Source organism: Jaculus jaculus, chromosome 12 (genome assembly GCF_020740685.1).
Source record: "Jaculus jaculus isolate mJacJac1 chromosome 12, mJacJac1.mat.Y.cur, whole genome shotgun sequence".
Taxonomy (NCBI): Eukaryota; Metazoa; Chordata; class Mammalia; order Rodentia; family Dipodidae; genus Jaculus; species Jaculus jaculus.
In genome coordinates, this window is record NC_059113.1 from 16,885,346 (window position 1) to 16,903,537 (window position 18,192).

The following is an 18,192-nucleotide window of genomic DNA, read 5'->3' on the forward strand; positions in this document are numbered from 1 at the left end:
GTACGCACCCCCACACCCAGCTTTTCTACGGATGGTAGGATCTAAATTTCAGTCCTCATGCTTGTGTGGCAAGTGTTTTACCAACTGAGCCGTTTTTCCAGTTCTGGTGTGTGTGTGTGTGTGTGTGTGTGTGTGTGTGTGTGTGTGTGTGTTTAAATTAATTTAATTTTTGGCACTGCTGGAACCCAGGGCATTGCATCTTTCTCACTGCGCCATACCTGAGCCCTGGAGGATGCACTTCTGCCCCCTGGGCCGTGCCTGATCACGGCGGTGCTCCATGAAAGCCAGCTGCTTCCTTACTGCACAGCAGCCCCGTGACAGATTGGATTTCTGGTGGAAATCAGACAAGTCGAATGACAGAGTGATAATATTAACCACTCTCTCAAAAACAAACAAACAAACAAACAAACAACACTTAAGAGCAGGCCATGACTGCACTTTGGGGAGTGGAGGAGGAAGATGTGGGTAAGAAGTCCACCCTTCATCTTTTGGTAGTTTTCTCCTTTCACGAAATCGAGGGTGCCAAGGCTCAGGGTCCACCGCAGAAGAAGTGGCGGAAAGAATGTAAGAGCCAAAGGAAGGGTAGGACTCCTTACAATGCAACTGTCCAGACAGAAATCGGCCTCGCTATCCGTGACCTCGCAGTGCCTAGCAATACCTTCACAAGACCCTTATAACAGGAGCAAAAGATGATGACATCAAAATAAAAGAGAGACTAACGGGAGAGAGGGAGGGGACATGATGGAGAGTGGAGTTGTGAAGGGGAAAGTGGGGGAGGGGAGGAGATTATGGTTTATTGTCTGTAAGTATAGAAGTTGTTAATAAAAAAAAAAAATTACACATTAAAAAAAGAAAAGAAACGGAGGGTGAGGCGCACTGGGTCTGTGTAGCTTAGCGCCCAGAGAAGACTAGCTAACATCATTCCCAGCCTGCCTCGGGGAACTCTGGTCATGAGGGCAGGGCTGGGGTCAGGCGATTTTGAAAGAACCTGCAGGTTTGGGACCACTGGCACAAGTGGCGTCCAAGGCCCCTTTCTGGGTTTGGAGTCCATTATCCCAGAAAGGAGAGAACCGCGTGCATACTCCACATTGGCCACCGGAGGGCAGACCCGAGGCAGGATGGCCTGAGCAAGGTGCTTGCTGGCTGTCTCCAGCTGGGCAGAGACCGCACACTGCATAATGCTGGGGATCTTTTGGGTGATGTCCATTCTAACTGGGACACGAGGGAAAAGCCCGTGGCGTCCAGTTTCTGTGAGGTGCACACTTTCCTCTGTGCCCCCAATGTTCAGAAGGTTTGGGACAGATTGTCCTCTTGCAGAGGGGACACCTTCAGGACCTTTTCAGAGCCAGCCAGGGCCACCCATAGTTGGCCTACTTTTTTTTTTTTTAATTTTTTTTTTTTAGCTTTTTGAGGTAGGGTCTCACGCTAGCCCAGGCTGACCTGAAATTCACTATGGAGTCTCAGGGTGGCTTGGAACTCACGGCAATCCTCCTACCTCTGCCTCCCAAGGGCTGGGATTAAAGGCATGCGCCACCACGCCTGGCTAGTTTGCCTACTTTTAGCAAAAAGCAGCGTATCCTTGGAAGCCTGCCCCACCGACCTTCACTGGTCACCGTCCAAGGATGCTGCGGGCAGGTTCAGATCTGCGGCTGTTTAGCTGCCCTTTCAGCTTGCCCACACAATTCCATCTGCAGCAAAGCGTCCTTGGCACCGCCCTTCCATTTTGGCAAAGAAGGATTCTAGCACCGTCCCCCCGACTTTGCCCACTGCACCACCCGACCCTTTTCTTCAGACTGCACCGATGGCCACCGCCCTTGCGTCTGACTGCAGCAGCGTGGCAGGTTGCACTTTGCTCTCTCTCTCTCTCTCTTTTGCATTTTGTTCTCTTTGCCCACATCTAGGCTCCCGTCTGGCCGTCAGCATTTTACGTTTTGGGGTTTCCCCTTCTCTGTTAACGCTCTGAGCACTGCACTTACACAGGGCTCTAGGGGCACCACCGACGCAGAGATGGTTCTTCCACCATCCCACAGGGGGAGGACGAAACACAGAACCTTGGTGGGTTAGGCCAGGGCACCTCACACTGGGCGCATGCTGAGGAACTGAAAGTAGCCAGTTCCCCTGGAGTAGCGCTGACAGCCACTAGCTCCCTACCCCCATCTCCTGGCAAGGCACAAGCATATGTTTTTTTCTGTTTTATTTATTTATTTGAGAGGGACAGACAGAGAGAGAATGAAAGAGAGAGAGAGAGAGAGAGGGAAGGAGGGAGAGAGAATGGGTGCGCCAGGGCTTCCAGCCACTGCAAACGAACTCCAGACGCGTGCGCCCCCTTGTGCATCTGGCTAACGTGGGTCTTGGGGAATCGAGCCTCGGAGCGGGGTCCTTAGGCTTCACAGGCAAGCGCTTAACCTCTAAGCCATCTCTCCAGCCCACAAGCATATTTTTCTTACCACTGCTCCATCCATCCATTTATCCATCTATCCACCCATCTTTTTTAAAGCCCTTAGTCCTGCCCAGTCCTGTGTAAGGGTAAGAGAACAGTAAGACTTTCTGAAGGGATCTTATTTTCTGGGGACTCAAACAAGGACAGGAAGGAACGTGATGCCGCCCTAAGGCATGGTACCGAGGTGTACGGTACAATATGAATGGCCTAATAGGAAACGCGGGATACTATTAGCATGCATAAAGAATATGAAGGTGGGCTGAAGAGATGGCTCAGCGGTTGGGGCACTTGCCTGCAAAGCCTAACGACCAGTGTTCGATTTCCTAATACCCATAAAAGTGGCGCAACATACATCTGGAGTTTGTTTGCCATGGCTAAAGGTCCTGGGGTGCCTGTTCTCTGTCTGTGTACCTGTTTCTCTCTCTCTCTCTCTTCTCTCTGCTTGCAAATAAAAACAACAACAACAAAAAGATGGCTGGTGAGACAGCTTAGCGGTTAAGGCTCTTGCCTGCAAAGCCAAAGAACCTAGGTTCGATTCCCCAGGACCCACATAAGCCAGATGCACAACGTGGCACAAATATCTGTTTCTTTGCAGCAGCTGAAGGCCCTGGCATGCCCTTTCATCTCTCTCTCTCTTTCTCTTGCTCTTCCCCAAATAAACAAATAAAAATAAAATCATAAAAATACTTTAACATATTTTAAAAAGAGAACCTGAGGGCTGGGAGATGCCCTGTGGGTAATAGAGCTTGTGGCGTAAGCACAAGGACCTGAGTTCGTGTCCTCAGAACCATACAAAGCCAGATGCAGCAGGCATGCTTCTGTAATCCCAGTGTCCTTATGGTGAGATGGGAGGAAGAGACAGGAGAATCTCTGGAAGGTGGTGTGATGTATGGAGTAGTGAACAAGATGCCCCACTTCAACCAAGGGAGAAGGCAAGGCAAGGACCAACAGCCGAATTTCTCTGCCTCTCTCCCCAAGATAGAAAAGAATAATGGAAAAGCATAGAAAAAAAAATAATTTCAGCAGCAGAGTGCTTGTCTGCCATGCTCAAGGCCCTCGTTAGAGACAAAAGTAAATAAATAAATAAATAAATAAATAAAAACAACAAAAAATAAATAAATTCAGAAACTGGGGCCGGGGAAATTTCTAGACAGCTTGTTTGATTCTAGGATTCCCCCACTGCTCTGGCCATGAGGCTTGATAGCTCATGGCTATTTTGTTAGGGAAAGCTTAGCTTAAAATACAGGCAGCTACACCCTCCCTGCTTCACGCATAAGTTCTCTGTCAAGAGAGTTCTCTTGCAATTCCAAGGAGCTGGGGGAGAGGTGCTGAGCTGCCTGGAAGTAAGACCGAGCAAAGTCACAGTGCCAAAAGTCTGAGTCAGAGATTTTTGGACACCCAAATCCATCATGGTGGTGATGTGGAAGAATATTTTGTCCTTGTCATAGCAATGCAGTGACATCGGTTATTTATGTACCAGACTCTGACATTGGCTATGGACCAGGCAGTGCGCTGGTGACTGGAAGGAAAGGGTGTGTGGCTCTGAGCATCTAGGAGCCATGAAGAAATGATCACAGCATCCAGGAGGAGTGTCCCAGTAGAGGGCAACACAAGAAAGACTGCAAAGACTTCATGGCTGGTAACAGGGAAAGGCAGTTTTGGGGAAAGGGAAGAACAGAGGAGACTGGAAAAGGAATTTTATGTATGTATGTATGTATGTATGTATGTATGTATGTATGTAGTGGGGATTGAATTTTGTGCCTCATGCTTGTTCAGCAAGTACCCGGCCACTGAACGTTAGTGTTCTGGGCCTGCCCGGGCTCCATCAGAGACTCTACCTGAAAGTAGAAACAAAAATAAAAAAAGGAAAGCATAAAATGGTGATTTCCTCCCTCCTCCTTTTTATTTTGAGATAGCGTTTCCCTAAATTGGCCAGGCTAATCTTGAATTTGCTCTCTAGCCCAGGCAGGCCTTGAACCCATGTTTCTCCTGCCTCAGCCTCCTGAGAAATGGGGATTACAAGCTTTCGATGCCAGGTTTGGCTAAAGGAACTGAACCTAGGGCTTTGAGGATGCTAGGCAGTCGCTCTAGTACTGAGTTACACCTCCACGAAGGCATGTTTTTGTTTTGTTGGTTGGTTGGCTGTTTTTTCGCGGTAGGGTCTCACACTACCCAGGCTGTCCTGGAATTCACTGTGTAGTCTCAGAGTGGCGACTTTCCTACCTCTGTCCCCCAAGTGCTGGGATTAAAGGTGTGTGCCACCATGTCCCACTAACTGAGGGAAAGGTTAGCTTTGAGCTCTGATGGGTGTCCAGGGGATGGGACACGAGCTTCAGGGGAGGCTGGGGTCAGATTAACAAAGCATTTGGTTACAGCTCCCCACCCTTACAGATGCCTCCAAGCCATCTAGAAAGCCTGCGGGGTTACCATTGCATTAATGACTGTCTCACCTAGAAACTTTGTGCCCCTCTTCTGGTGCAGAGGTAGGCAACTAACATCGCCGTTGCCCATGTATTTAATTTTTAAACACCCAGAAGGCACTCTGGAGATTGGCTTTGAATATCAGATTCCCAGATAATGATTTTGAACGTCACAGGAAATTTCCGTTGAGTGCCTTTCTAAAAAGCTAAAAAGAATATAGTTTCCGTTAACCAGTCTGTCAGTGTAGACTAGGTGGGCAGCTCTTTCCCACCCCTTTTACTTCTCTGCGTTGCACTGAGAGGTTAAGTATGGTGAGACTATGCAGACTACAGTTATTTTCCTTGGCTAACTAAAACTGTTTGTTTGGGTCTTTCGATGTGCCTAATATTCTCCTAGGCTCCAGTCAGAGCGGATAAATCAATTTAAACCTTGCATTCGTGGGCATTTATGGGTAAACATGTCAATTATCATGTACTAAAAACCTTGATCAACGGCTGTAGAAATGAGACTGACATAAGTAAGACTGATGAACTCCTGGAGCCTTTATTACAAATCAAAATATTCCATGGCAAATTGGTAAATAACAAGATGCATTTAAACCCATTAAGATCAAAGGAGCTGGGCATGGTAGCACACACCTTTAATCCCAGCCCTTGAGAGGCAGAGGTAGGAGGATCGCTGTAAATTCAAGGGCACCCTGAGATTATATAGTGAATTCCAGGTCAGCCTGGGCTACAGTGAAACCCTACCTTGAAAAACCAAAACCAAACAAACAAAAACAAAAAACCTCTTGTTTTAGCTGGGCCATGGTGGTGTATGCCTTTAATCCCAACACTCAGGAGGCAGAGGTAGGAGGATGGCCGTGAGTTTGAGACACAGTGAATTCCAGGTCAGCCTGAGCTACAGTGAGACTCTACCTTGAAAAACAAACAAACAAACAACAACAAAAAAAAAAATAATTGGGAGCAAGCCAATATAACCTGAACAGAAACAGTATCACTAGAGGCCATTTTGTTTTAAATTAATTTAAATCTTATTTATATACTTGCTTGCTGAGTACTTATCTTTCGTGTGATTTTACTCATTCTTTTTTGTTTGTTTGTTTGTTTTTGGAGGTAGGGTCTTGCTATAGCCCAGGCTGACCTGGAATTCACTATGCAGTCTCAGGGTAGCCTGGAACTCACAGTGATCCTCCTACCTTTGCCTCCCAAGTGCTGGGATTAGAAAAGTGAGCCCGGCTTCTTGTGATTTTAACAGGACCCACCTCTGGCTTCTGACTCTGTCTTCAGACAGCCAATGATGAAGTTTAGGTAGGTCTTCAATTCTGATCCTCCAGCGTCAGTTTCCTGAGTGTAAAGTCATGCCTGGCTCATCTCTCTCATTCTTTTTAATTTTTTTTTTAAATTTATTTGCAATAAATAGAAGGGGAAGAGACAGAGAGAATGGGTGTTCCTGGCCCTCAGCCTCTTCAAACTCCAGATGCATGCGACACTTTGTGCATCTGGCTTTACGTGGGTATTGGGGAATTGTACCTGGGTTGTTAGGCTTTGCAGACACACGCCTTGACTGCTGAGCCACCTCTCCATGTCCAAAAGTACGTGTGTGTGTGTGTGTGTGTGTGTGTGTGTGTGTGTGCTTTAATGAGAGAACAAGCGAGCAAGTGCCAGAGAGAACTGGTGCACCAGGGCCTCCAGCCACTACAATCGAACTCCAGAGGTGTGCACCTCCTTATGCACATGTGTGACTTTGTACTTCCTCTAGCTTATGTGGAATCTGGAGAGAGGAACATGGGTCCTTAGTCTTCACAGGCAAGTGCCTTCATCACTAAGCCATCTTTCCAGCCCCCTAAAAGTACGTTTATATTTTCATTTATTTATTTGCAAGCAGAGAAAGATACGCAGAGGAGAGACAGAGAATGGATGAGCCGTGGCCTCTAGCCTCTGCAAACGAACTCCAGATGCATGCGCCCCCTTGTGCATCTGGCTTATGTGGGTCCTGGGGAATCGAACCTGGGTTCTTAGGCTTTGTAGGCAAGCTCCTTGACTGCTGAGGCATCTCTCCTGCCTGCGTCATTTTTTCTGAGACTGGAGTCTCTGACATTACTGGCTAACACCAGTCATGGGATGTCAGGCCCCTCGGTAGTGCACATGGGACAGGAGGAGAAAGCAGGAAACTGCTTGTTTTCAAGATGCACAGGTAAACCAGTCTTGAATGAACTGGTCAGGAGTAAAGGTTCCTGCATGCCTGCCAGCTCAGGGACTGACTTTTACACCTTCTCTGAGCCTGGAAAGACAGACAGCCCCTACCATGACTAAGAGCAGAAAAAGACTCATAAATAAAGAAATATGGATCCCCAGGATTATTCTGCATTTATTTGGCTAATCTTGCTTAGCAGGTGTGAACCCATTAAATAGACCCCCTCCCCCCCACACACTGCCACCGCTCAAGGCTGGCTTGATGGCTTAGATTAAGCAGGGAACATATGCACTCTTTTATCTCAAGCAGAGATGCCCAAGGCCATGCCAGTGTATTAGTTTTCCCCATTGTACCTGCCTGGGAACCTTCCCTGGGTTCTGTGGACCAGCTCTTTCCTTCCATAGAGATTCTGGAATAAGAGCATTTCAGCATGGCTTGGTAGTCAAGGGCTCCCAGGCCTGTTGTATCCCTAAGGCTATGAAGAAAGGCCTTGAATGACCCTAAAGTAAGAGTAGACTTTAACTGAGAAATCAGGGCTTCTGTTTAGTAGTTTTCACCATGACTCAGTTTCCCTGTCCTGTGGAACGTGCCCGCTAGCTTTACATCCATCTCTGCTTCCTTTCTCACGATGTACCCTGGGAGTCTTAGAGCACCTTGGCATTGAGGTCCCAAGTGCTTTTCCTCTTCTGACCTGAACCCCTCCAGCGGGTCCGGGTGGGCGTGCCGGCCAAGAAGCCCATCAGGGCGCTAGATTGGCCTCCCCCCTCTTTCTTTTCTTTCTTTCTTTTTTTTTTTTTTTGCATCTCCAGGCTTAGGCCTCTGTCCCCAAGTTCCCGGTGGCCTTTTGCAGGCACAAAAGGCCGTCTCTGGGCGGGGCGTCTCGTGCCCCGCGGACCTCCGCTTTCCCGGATGCTGCCAACGCTCCCGGGCTTTCCTTAGCAGCAGCCAGGGAGCGGATGCCGAGAGACCCCGCCGTGGCCGCGGGGGTGGGGGTGGGGGGGGGGGCGGATCGCGCCGCCTCCTCCCTGCCGGGCGCCTGCAGCAGCCGCATCCCGTGGCCTGCGATCGCCAGTACCCCCCCCGCCCCCCACCTTCCACCTTCCACCTCCCCGGCCCGCTCTCGAACTCCCCAGCCCGCCGCAGGGCGGAGGCCGAGAAGCAGGGCGGGGGAGCCCCGGCGCCCCTCCCGGGCCGCGCGGCGCCGGCCGGCGGTGCAGTCGCGCGCTCGCCGCCAGCCAAGCCATTGGCTCGGCGCAGTCACCCCACGCGGGGCTGCAGCGGCGGCCTGCGCGGATTGGCGCGCGGGCGGGCGTGTGCGTGCCGCCCGGGCTGCACCGAAGCCCCTCCGTCTTGGGATTGCGCCCCCTTTCTCTCTTCCCCGCCCCTCCGCGCCCCCAGTCTAGCAACGAACCACCCCTACACGGTCCCCGCGTCGCAGATGCTGTATCTGGGGCTTCCTGCCAAACCCCCAGTGCCCGCTGCCCGGGCTCAAAGAAAGGGCGCGAAAGGCGCGCTCCCCGCTCGGGCGCACGCACCGACCGCCGCCCTCCGCCGCACACTGCAGCAGCGTTTGGCGCTCCGGAGCCTCGCCCCTCCCCGCCCGTCCTCATTTGCATATCCCACGGCCGTAAGCCAATCAGTGCACGTCTCTCTCGAAGCGGATGGCTTTGGCCTGAGAGGAAAGGGAGTGGCTGGCGGCGCATGCGCCTCGGTGGCCGACTCGAAGCGAGGCTTTTATTGCTGTAGTTTATTTCCACCCCCTTCTTCCCTCCTGTTCTCTCTCCTTCGCTTTCTTTTTTTTTTTTTTTTAATTTTCCGCCCTAGCTGGATCTGTGTTGAAGGAGAGGAAGAGAGACCGAGGATTGCATTTATATCCCTTACGTTCTTTGAAATTTGCTAACAGCAAGACCAGCGAGGCGATCGTCCTTTTTTTTTTTTTATTCAAATCTTGCAAAAAAAATTAATAATAATCAAGTTCCCTTCCTGGCAGTTTTTTTTTTTTTTTGCTTTTAAAACTGCCTTCTTGAGATTCATTTTTTTTTTCCTTCAGGAGAGAGATGTCTTATCAGGGGAAGAAAAATATTCCTCGCATCACGGTGAGTTTGGTACTTGGGAAATCTGCGTTGGGGTCCAGCCACCTTTTGTGGTGCAGATCATCTTAAAGGATTTTTTTTTTTTTTTTGAAGATGGGGAGGGAGCGTCGAGAAGAGTTGGGCAGGGGAGACGCAGTCCTGGTTATGGGGCACTTAATTCGCAAGGCGTTAAAATGAAAATAGGAGCCCGGAGGCTGCTGGAGGGAGCGCGCCCGACCCGCTGCCGTCTTTATTGTGGGCGCGCGGTGCTGCAGAGCTGGCCTGCGGGGTGTGAGCAAATGGATGCCAGATTGAATGCGCATGGTTTGGGGCTCGGATATTGTTCCCCGGGGCTGCGTGCTGCGAAGGCTGGGCTCGGGGAGCGGCGGTGCCGGGGAGCTGGCCACATAGACCCTCCCGAGTCTTCCGTCCCCCCCCCCCGCCCACCTTAGAGAAGAGAGCTTTCTGGAGCTTTCCTTCTAGCGAGAAGGAGCGGGCTTCTGCCGGGCGGGAGGCGTCATGACAGCGGAGGGATGCTGGAAAGGGATGATGTGGAAAGAGGGACGGCGGTGATGGGCCGAGGAGGAGGAGGAGGAGGAGGAGGAGGAGGAGGAGGGTGGGTGCGGGCTTTTGTGGACCTGCAGGGTTATTTTTTTGTAGCTCTCTCTCTCTCCCCCCCCCCCCTCTTGTTTGGGGTTGCAGCCCTGGCTAGGCTCTGGGCGCGCTTTTCTGGCGTCTTTTCTGCCTCTTCCGCCTCCCGGGGAGGTGTTCGTGCGGGCGCATACAAAGTGGGCTGGGAAGGGTGGGCGCCGGGGACCGCGGCGAGCCGGCCTCCGAGGTAATGGCGCTGGAGCAGATGGCCCCGCCGGCCCCGGGCACACAATGATCCATCCCCGCGGCGCGAGAGGTGTCGGCCTCGCTCCGGGGCCTGGGGAGTGTCCCCCGGGAAGCATCCTGTGCTTCGGTGATGAGCACCGGGCCATGCTCCCATCCTCTCTCTCTCTCTCTCTTTCTTTCTTTTTTTTTTTTTCTAGAAAAATCTCTCTTGTCCTATTCTTTGCATCCTCGCAAAGGAAATCCCAGAGAGGGAGATTGCATTGTTATATAACACTGTGCAATCGGCTTGGCCAGCGGGTTCCCGCCTAGGACCCAGGGCCACGCAGCCGGCGGTGTGTGTGTGTGGGGGGGGGGGGTTGAAGCATCTTCCTGTCCAGATGTATTTTTCAGTCTGGATTTGTGGGCGCACGTTCGCCCTGCTCATCTCTTTGGCCCTGCGCACCCCGGCTTCCTCCTCTCCCTACACCAGGACACACCCATCCGCAGGAGAGAAGTGGGAACATTCGTACAGGGGAGGGGGGGAGGGCGTGTGCTAGGGATTTGTACCCTGAGCTGGGTTGTTCTACGGTGAAACACGCTAAGTCTCAAAGGACCTACCCAGGAGACCAACGTTACCGGTTCCCTGCGTGGAGGAAGGCGTCTAGGGAGCTAGGCAGTGGGGGTAGGGAGCAGATAGGATGCTGCAAGCCTCGGATAATTTGCTGTCTTCAATGAACGAGGCAGTTTCGCTTTGACAGTGTGGAGAGGGGAAAAAAACATAATAAATTGGCAGACAATCCAACAAGGCCACTTTTTAAAAGAGCGCCCCCTCCACCCTTTAAAAGAAAACCCGGTTGCATATCCTAGGATCTATAGAGTGATTTCCCTCCCTCCATCACCAGGCCAGCTTCTTATGTAAGATGCCTTCTGGAAGGCTCTAGTCTGAGTGAACGGGTTGTGGTTTTTTTTTTCCCCCCTTGGCATGATGTGAGCTGGGGGATTCGCCGGTGATGGCTGGGACGTACCGCACTGAAGTGAAGGGCACGGTTCCTCTACTGCATAATGCTTCCCCTTTGGGGGCGAAGAAGGCATGGTTGCGGGTCTGTGGACACCTAGCCTTAGTTTCCTAATGTGTGTGTCATGGTTATAAAATCTTCTCCCTTAAATAACGTGAGGTGTGTGGCAAGATCATCCTCTCCATATTGACTCTTTCAAGGACTTTCTAATGCATATATCCGGATGGAAGATCTTACAGTATACAACCAAAATAAGTCTTGTCTCTCAGTGTCAGAGGATCGATAAATATACCAAGACTTAAGAGCGTGTGCCTTTATGTGTGACTGTCCTTCCCCCTTGTTTGCTAGTAATTCACATATATTTTAAGGATTTTTCGGTAATTTCACTTTCTCTATAGCTGTTAAATTCCAATAGCATTTTCCCGAGAATATTATTTTGTAACAGATTCCTGGGCTAGCCCTTGTCAAGATGAATACTGTCCTGTGAAAGGTGTTGCTTATTAAAAGGGCAACGTGTGACTCAGCTTGTTAACACCTCCAGTCTGCAGTGATGCACTGCACATTCATGGAACACAGCATTCTTTAAAGTATTTTATTTATTTGCAAGCAGAGAGAGAAGAGAAGAGAGAAAGACATTGCAAAACAAACTTCAGATGCATTGCGCCACTGTGTGTATCTGGCTCTACATAGGTACTGGGGAATGGAATCCGGGTCATTAGGCTTTGCAGACAAGCACCTTAACCACTTAGCCATTTCTCCAGCCCAGAACACAGCATCTTAACATTCCGTTCCATTACCAGGACTGAGATAGTGTGAGTCATAACATAACGTTTCTGTTAGGTTCTTGGTTTTCATGTGCTAATTGGCCTTTATTATTATTATTATTATTATTATTACACAAAAGTGGATCGACAGTCTGTAGTGGTGTTCAGTTTCAAAACTGTCCATCTCATCTGATTTATCATAAACTACCTTTTTCTTACCTGTTAAGATGGTGTACTTTGTGTGTGTGTGTGTGTGTGTGTGTGTGTGTGTAATTCCTCCCTTCCCTGCTATACTTGCCTGTGATTTGTCCCAAAGATAAACGCTCACACAGTCGGTGTACTGAATTGAAGCCTTGTTTCCATGTTTGTATAGCACATCCCATGACAACAGACTTTTGGTCTGTTTTCCCGACCAAAACCTTGCCAAGATGTGACTTTCCTACATGTGGGTGTATTTTTTTTTAAAGATGAAGTTTAGCCAAAAGTTATTTAAAAAGTATTGTCTTCTCAATCTGAAATGTTCTCTCTGCTCTTTAGCAGGTTCTCCTCAGCCTTATTATTATTATTATTATTGCTCTAGTGTCTGAGATCTCAAAAGACATGCTTCATTTATCTGGAGTGAGATTTGCCAATGTGTTCTGACTCATCAGGTGCTGAATAGCTTGCTCCATGCAGGTTCTCCTTTCTTGTGGCTCCTTTCTGAGATCCACTCGTTTTGAGCATCACTGCTGAGGAGTGACTACGTGGTCTTGGCTCACTTACCTCAGTGATAGTGTTTCTCCTTGGGGGGGGTGTCAGTGATGTGCAGTGACCTGGATACCTCTTTGTTTCAGAGTGACCGTCTTCTGATCAAAGGTGGTAAAATTGTGAATGATGACCAGTCGTTCTACGCAGACATCTACATGGAAGATGGGCTGATCAAGTGAGTGTGACTCATTACCATGTGGAGAGGTGTGTCTGCCCACCTCCCCACGTTCCCAGGCTTTAGCTACTGCTCAGACACGTAGTCTCAGGTGTTAGTGACTCAGAGAGTCTCGAAAGTTGGTCTTGGGGTGTAACTTGGGTAGCAGAGTGCTCCTATAGCATGAACACGACATGGATGGGGTCTCCAGTACCATCCAGACAAGGTGAGCGGTGTCTCCGGAGGCCCATCCCTCCCCGAGAACTATAGCAGTTAATACATGTTGAGCAGGGGAGTCATGCCTTCCGTACGTCACTCATCCTTCAGCAAACACTCCTCCCACCCATGCTCATGCAGGCAACTCCAATGAAACTTAGTCGATCGCAAAAATGTGGACGTGAGCGCAGGAAGGAGACTAGGTGGGAAAACAAAGGCATTTAGTGGTAGCAGGATGGGGTTAAGAAAGAATAATGAGGGTTATGACCAAAATACATCATATACATGTATGAAGTTGCAAAAAATCCCCTGCAACCTAGTATTTTTTTTTCAAGGTTGCTCTAGCTCAGGCTGACCTGGAATTCACTATGTAGCGTCAGGGTGGCCTCGAACTCACGGCGATCCTCCTACCTCTGCCTCCTGAGTGTTGGGATTAAAGGCGTGCACCACTACGCCTGGCTTCCTAGTATCTGTTCTAAGCCCATTTTGATTGGGCTTATTAATGACTCTGAGAATTAGAGGATTCAGCATCACAACAGACACACACCCATGTCTGATGCAATTTACTATTTTTAGCGGAGGTGACACAACACGCTCTTGTTGCCAGCCCACATACTTGGGTTTATGCTATGTGGAATGTATTAAAGATTTTCCTAGAATGTCTTTGTTTGGGATGGATTGCCCAATCCAAGGTCATGGGTCCTATCAAGATGCAGTCAGGCATCCAAGTGAGAGCGGCCACAGGAGGACACTGAGTTCATTACCAAGCAACACAGACAAATGACTGCCTAATCTTGGGGGGAAATTTTAGGTTTCGTTCTTGAAATAGAAACCAGCACACATAGGACCCACACAGCCTTTCTTGTGTGTTACAATGAGGAACAAGAGGGCTGTGAGACGTGTGGCCTATCTGGGGACTCTGGAGGGTTAAATGAGCTGAGTGCCTAGCAGTATCCTCATGCCCTTCCTCCCGGGACAGCTCACAGGCTCTGGAGAAAGAACACATCTGCTCGGTGACGAACACCGCAGCCATTGACATCTTTAAATAAGCAGCCTTTGTCAGGCTCCTGTGGCACATCAGTGTGGAGTGGAAAGCTGGAGTGGCCGAGACTTGCCTGGAAGCCCACGCCCTGATTTATGAACCTAAAATAGGTTTTAATATTTCCACACTTAATGTTCTCTCCATGTGTGTTTGCTTGTGACAGGTTCGGCTCCCTCCAGGCTCTCAAAGGCTATGACCTTCTTATTCCATTTCCACCCAGTTCTAAGACAGCATGACTGGGTCTGGGCAGAGGACTCTGGCCTGGAGTGGAGTGGCCCTGGGTGATTTTCAGTTATCCCTCATTTGTCTTAGGACTTCCCTCTTGATTACTTTTCCTTTTAAAATGTGGGTAGAACGATATAGCAAAAATATGCTTTACAAATTGCAAATGAGGAGAAGGGAAGATGGCTCAGCAGGTAAGATAGCTTGCCATGCAAGCATGAGGGCCTGATTCACCCCAAGTTCAATTCCTACCATCAAGTATTGTGTTCACACACACAGAGGTAACTCCAGTCCAGAGGGGTAGCAAAGACTAGAGAACTGTTAGGACTCACTGGTCAGTCTGATGGAAAACAGTTCAGTGAGAGACTTCGTCTCACTTAACACATGAGTGACTGATAGAGGAGAATACTGGCCATTCTCTTTTTACCTGTCCACGCATGTATGTGGACACATGCATCACCTCACATACAAAACAATGGAAACAAATCATGTTTCCATCTTGATGAATATTTAATTTTCTGCCTCTATTATCTCAGTTGATCAGCACCTCTTTCTATGCTGTAAACCTGTTAGAATGATAGTGTTTTATTTTTCATTCTTTTATTTATTTTTTTTAGCTTTCTTTTTTCTCCCTCCACCCTTCCACCTCTTTTCCCTGTATTGAAAAGGATACAGTGAAAACAGATGCTTAGAAATCCAACCAGGTCTGTAGCATATTACTTCAGAAAAATGAGCTCAATGGTGTGTGTTGGAAGCTGGTTGAGTGACATTTTATAGACATGTCTTAGGGCCTTGTTATCATTGGGTCTTAGGGGATTTCTGATAACTAACCATTGGGGCATTTGGTGCCTTAGTAATACACATATATATGCTTATATATCTATGTATGTGTTTATATTGGTTTTACCAAGGTAGGTCTTGCTCTAGCCCAGTCTGACCTGGAATTCACTTTGTAGTCTCAAGCTGGCCTCAAACTCACAGCAATCCTCCTACCTCTGCCCTCTGAGTGCTGGGATTAAAGGCGTGCACCACCATGCCTGGCTAGTCATATTTTAAAAAATAAAGATCTGATTCTTAGCCCATGCTAGCCTGGAAGCCACTATGTAGCTTAGGTTAACTTTGAACTTGTTACAGTCATGTTGCTTCAACCTCCCCAGTGCTAGGATTACAGGTATGAGCCTCCATGCCTGGCTGGCTTCCTTATGTAAGTTTTGTTTTCTAGATTACTGTGCATTCCTTTGTATTTGGGGGTGAGGACTGGGTAGTGCTTCCATGACATATAGTGGAGGAAAGTTTATATCTTAGTGAAAACTGCGTCATATCTGATTTGATTCCATATTTTATTGGCTACCTTTCTCACTAACCCTGTTTTCTTAGGCAAATTGGAGAAAACCTGATTGTGCCAGGAGGGGTGAAGACCATCGAAGCCCATTCCAGAATGGTGATCCCTGGAGGAATTGATGTTCATACTCGATTCCAGATGCCTGACCAGGGGATGACATCAGCTGATGACTTCTTCCAAGGAACCAAGGCGGCCCTGGCTGGGGGAACCACCATGATCAGTAAGGCTTGATCCCCATCGCTGTGGGGCTATGGGACTAAGACAGTGTGACCAGGAATCTGTATGGTTCAGCTTTTCCTTCTAGATGCTGGTGAACTGAACAGCTGCTTGGCCTGCCCAGTAAGGGCACTCAGGGATGTTAACTCTGTCTCTCCTCCTCATCCTCCTTTTCTGTCCAACCTTGAGTTCTCCACTTGAACTTGAGAATAAAGTCCTGGGGAATTTGGGAAGAGCAATAGGAAGGGCTTGTGGTTTTCTCTATTTGAGGACTTCTGTTGTCTTTATCCTCAAAATGTGATTGTTATTAAGATACAGCATTTGAAGTCATTATCAGAGCTCTCAGTTTTGTGCCTTTGCTCAAAAATATTGGATAAAAAAATTCTAAAGATGCTTCTCAAAAGGAAGATGGGGTACAAATAACGAAGAGTTTTTTCTTTGATTTTTAAATTTTTATTTATTTATTTGAGAGTGACAGTCAGAGAGAGAGGCAGATAGATAGAGAGAGAATGGGCATGCCAAGGCCTCCAGCTACTGAAGATGAACTCCAGACGCATGCTCCTCCTTGTGTATCTGGCTTATATGGGTCCTGGGGAATCAAGCCTCGAACAGAGGCCCTTAGGCTTCAAGGCAAGTGCTTAAATGCTAAGCCATCTTTCTAGCCCTCTTTGATTAAAAAAAATATATATGTATATATATATTTTTTTAAGCAGAGAGAGAGAGAAGAGAGACAGAGCAAGTGGGAAATGCCAGGGCCTCCAGCTGCTGCAAACAAACTCTAGATGCATGTGCCACTTGGTGCATCTGGCTTTACCTGGATACTGGGGAATTGAACCTGTGTCATTAGGCTTTGTAGGCAAGTGCCTTAACTGCTGAGTCATCTCTCCAGCCCCTCTTTCTTTGATTTTTTTTTTAAAGGAAGGGTCTCACTCTAGTCCAGGCTGACCTGTAATTCACTATGTAGCCTCAGGGAAGCTTCAAACTCACAGCTATCCTCCTACCTCTGCCTCCCCAGTGCTGGCATTAAAGGCATGAGCCACCATGCCTGGCTCTTTTCTTTTATTTTTGGAGTCAGGATCTTGTATAGCTCCTGATCCTCCTGCCTTTGCCTCCCAAATACTGGGATGACAGCCATGTCATTTGCTTGGCTGCAAATGAAGCGCCAAACTTGTGATCTAAGTTCCAAGGATGTGAAAAATCAAAGAAGGGGACGCTTGCTAGCCCAGCTGGACAGTCAGTGAATTGGGCTCCCTCACTTGGGGAAGGACTACTGGTTCTCATGATCCATTAGCTAGGAAGGTGGCTGGCCCAGGCTGGACATTCAGTGAGTTAGACCACCTTGCTTCGGGAAGGACCACTGGTCCCTATCTGTAAGGTTGCTGCTACTCATGTGCTTCTCGGAGGGTTTTGTGTTCTCGACTCAGGCAGACATAAAGTGCACATGGCACCATGCGCAGTTTGCTTGAGGAATGGTCTGATTGCAGCGTGCCTTTTGACAAGCATCATTGTAATTTGGGGAGGTGGGGACATTGCACAATGGCCCCTCAGATTTTTTTTTTTGAGATAGGGTCTCACTCTAGCTCAGGCTGACTTGAAATTCACTATGTAGTCTCAGGGTGGTCTCAAACTCACAGTGATACTCCTACCTCTGCCTCCCAAGTGCTGGGATTAAAGGCGTGCGCCACAGACAGAGAAAGAGGCAGATAGAGAAAGAGAACGGGTGTGCCAGGGGCTCTAGGCACTGCAGAGAAACTCCAGACACATGCACCACCTTATGCATCTGGTTTTACGTAGGTACTGGGGAATCGAACCTGGGTCCTTTGGCTTCGTATGCAAGTGCCTAAACTGCTAAGTCATCTCTCCAGCTCTGAAGCCTCTCTTCTCTCTCTTTTTTAATTTTTTTGTTTTATTTTTATTTATTTATTTGAGAGTGACAGAGAGAAAGTGGCGGATAAAGAGAGGGAGAGAGAGAATGGGCGCGCCAGGGCCTCTAGCCACTGCAAACGAACTCCTGATGCATGTGCCCCCTTGTGCATCTGGCTAATGTGGGTGCTGGAGAATGGAGCCTCGAACTGGGGTCCTTAGGCTTCACAGGCAAGTGCTTATCTGCTAAGCCATCTCTCCAGCCCTCTGAAGCCTCTCTTAATGCGTGTCTTTTAGTGATGGTTTGTTACCTCTGGCTTCGAGGGTCTTTCTAGAAACTTCTTTTCTGTCTTCCCAGAGCTGGAGGAACATGTGCCTGCATTTTGAATCACACCCACCCCTGGTGTTTTCTCTGTTCTGGCCTTTGGTCTGAAGCACCGTGGTTTCTGCTAACTTGTCACCTCGGACAGAGCACCGTAGTGTCTCTAGGTTCTGTCTTGTTCCAGCCCAGCGGGTGCCATTCTCAGGGGTGGGGGAACCTTCATGCCTCCTACTGGCCTGGCTCATGGAGAGCTTGCTGCTTTGAGATGCACTTGGCTGAATGGGCAGTTCTTTCTTGACCCCAGGTGGGCTTCTGGTTAGTATGGGTCAACTCCCAACATTAG

At 48.7% G+C, this 18,192-nt stretch overlaps 1 protein-coding gene across 2 annotated transcripts in view; it reads left to right on the top strand.

Moving 5' to 3' along the window:
- The window catches only part of Dpysl2 (dihydropyrimidinase like 2), a 150,672-nt gene that overhangs the window by 58,915 nt on the left and 73,565 nt on the right, over positions 1-18,192 (top strand). Inside the window, exons 1-3 of one of the 2 annotated variants that reach the window (XM_004665833.2) lie at positions 8,853-9,153; positions 12,559-12,647; positions 15,484-15,668. In XM_004665833.2, coding sequence (XP_004665890.1) covers positions 9,115-9,153; positions 12,559-12,647; positions 15,484-15,668 — 313 coding nt within the window. In that variant the 5' untranslated portion in view covers positions 8,853-9,114. Of the gene's footprint in view, positions 1-8,852; positions 9,154-12,558; positions 12,648-15,483; positions 15,669-18,192 lie in introns of those variants that run through there. The other variant, XM_004665832.2, reaches the window with a different exon arrangement.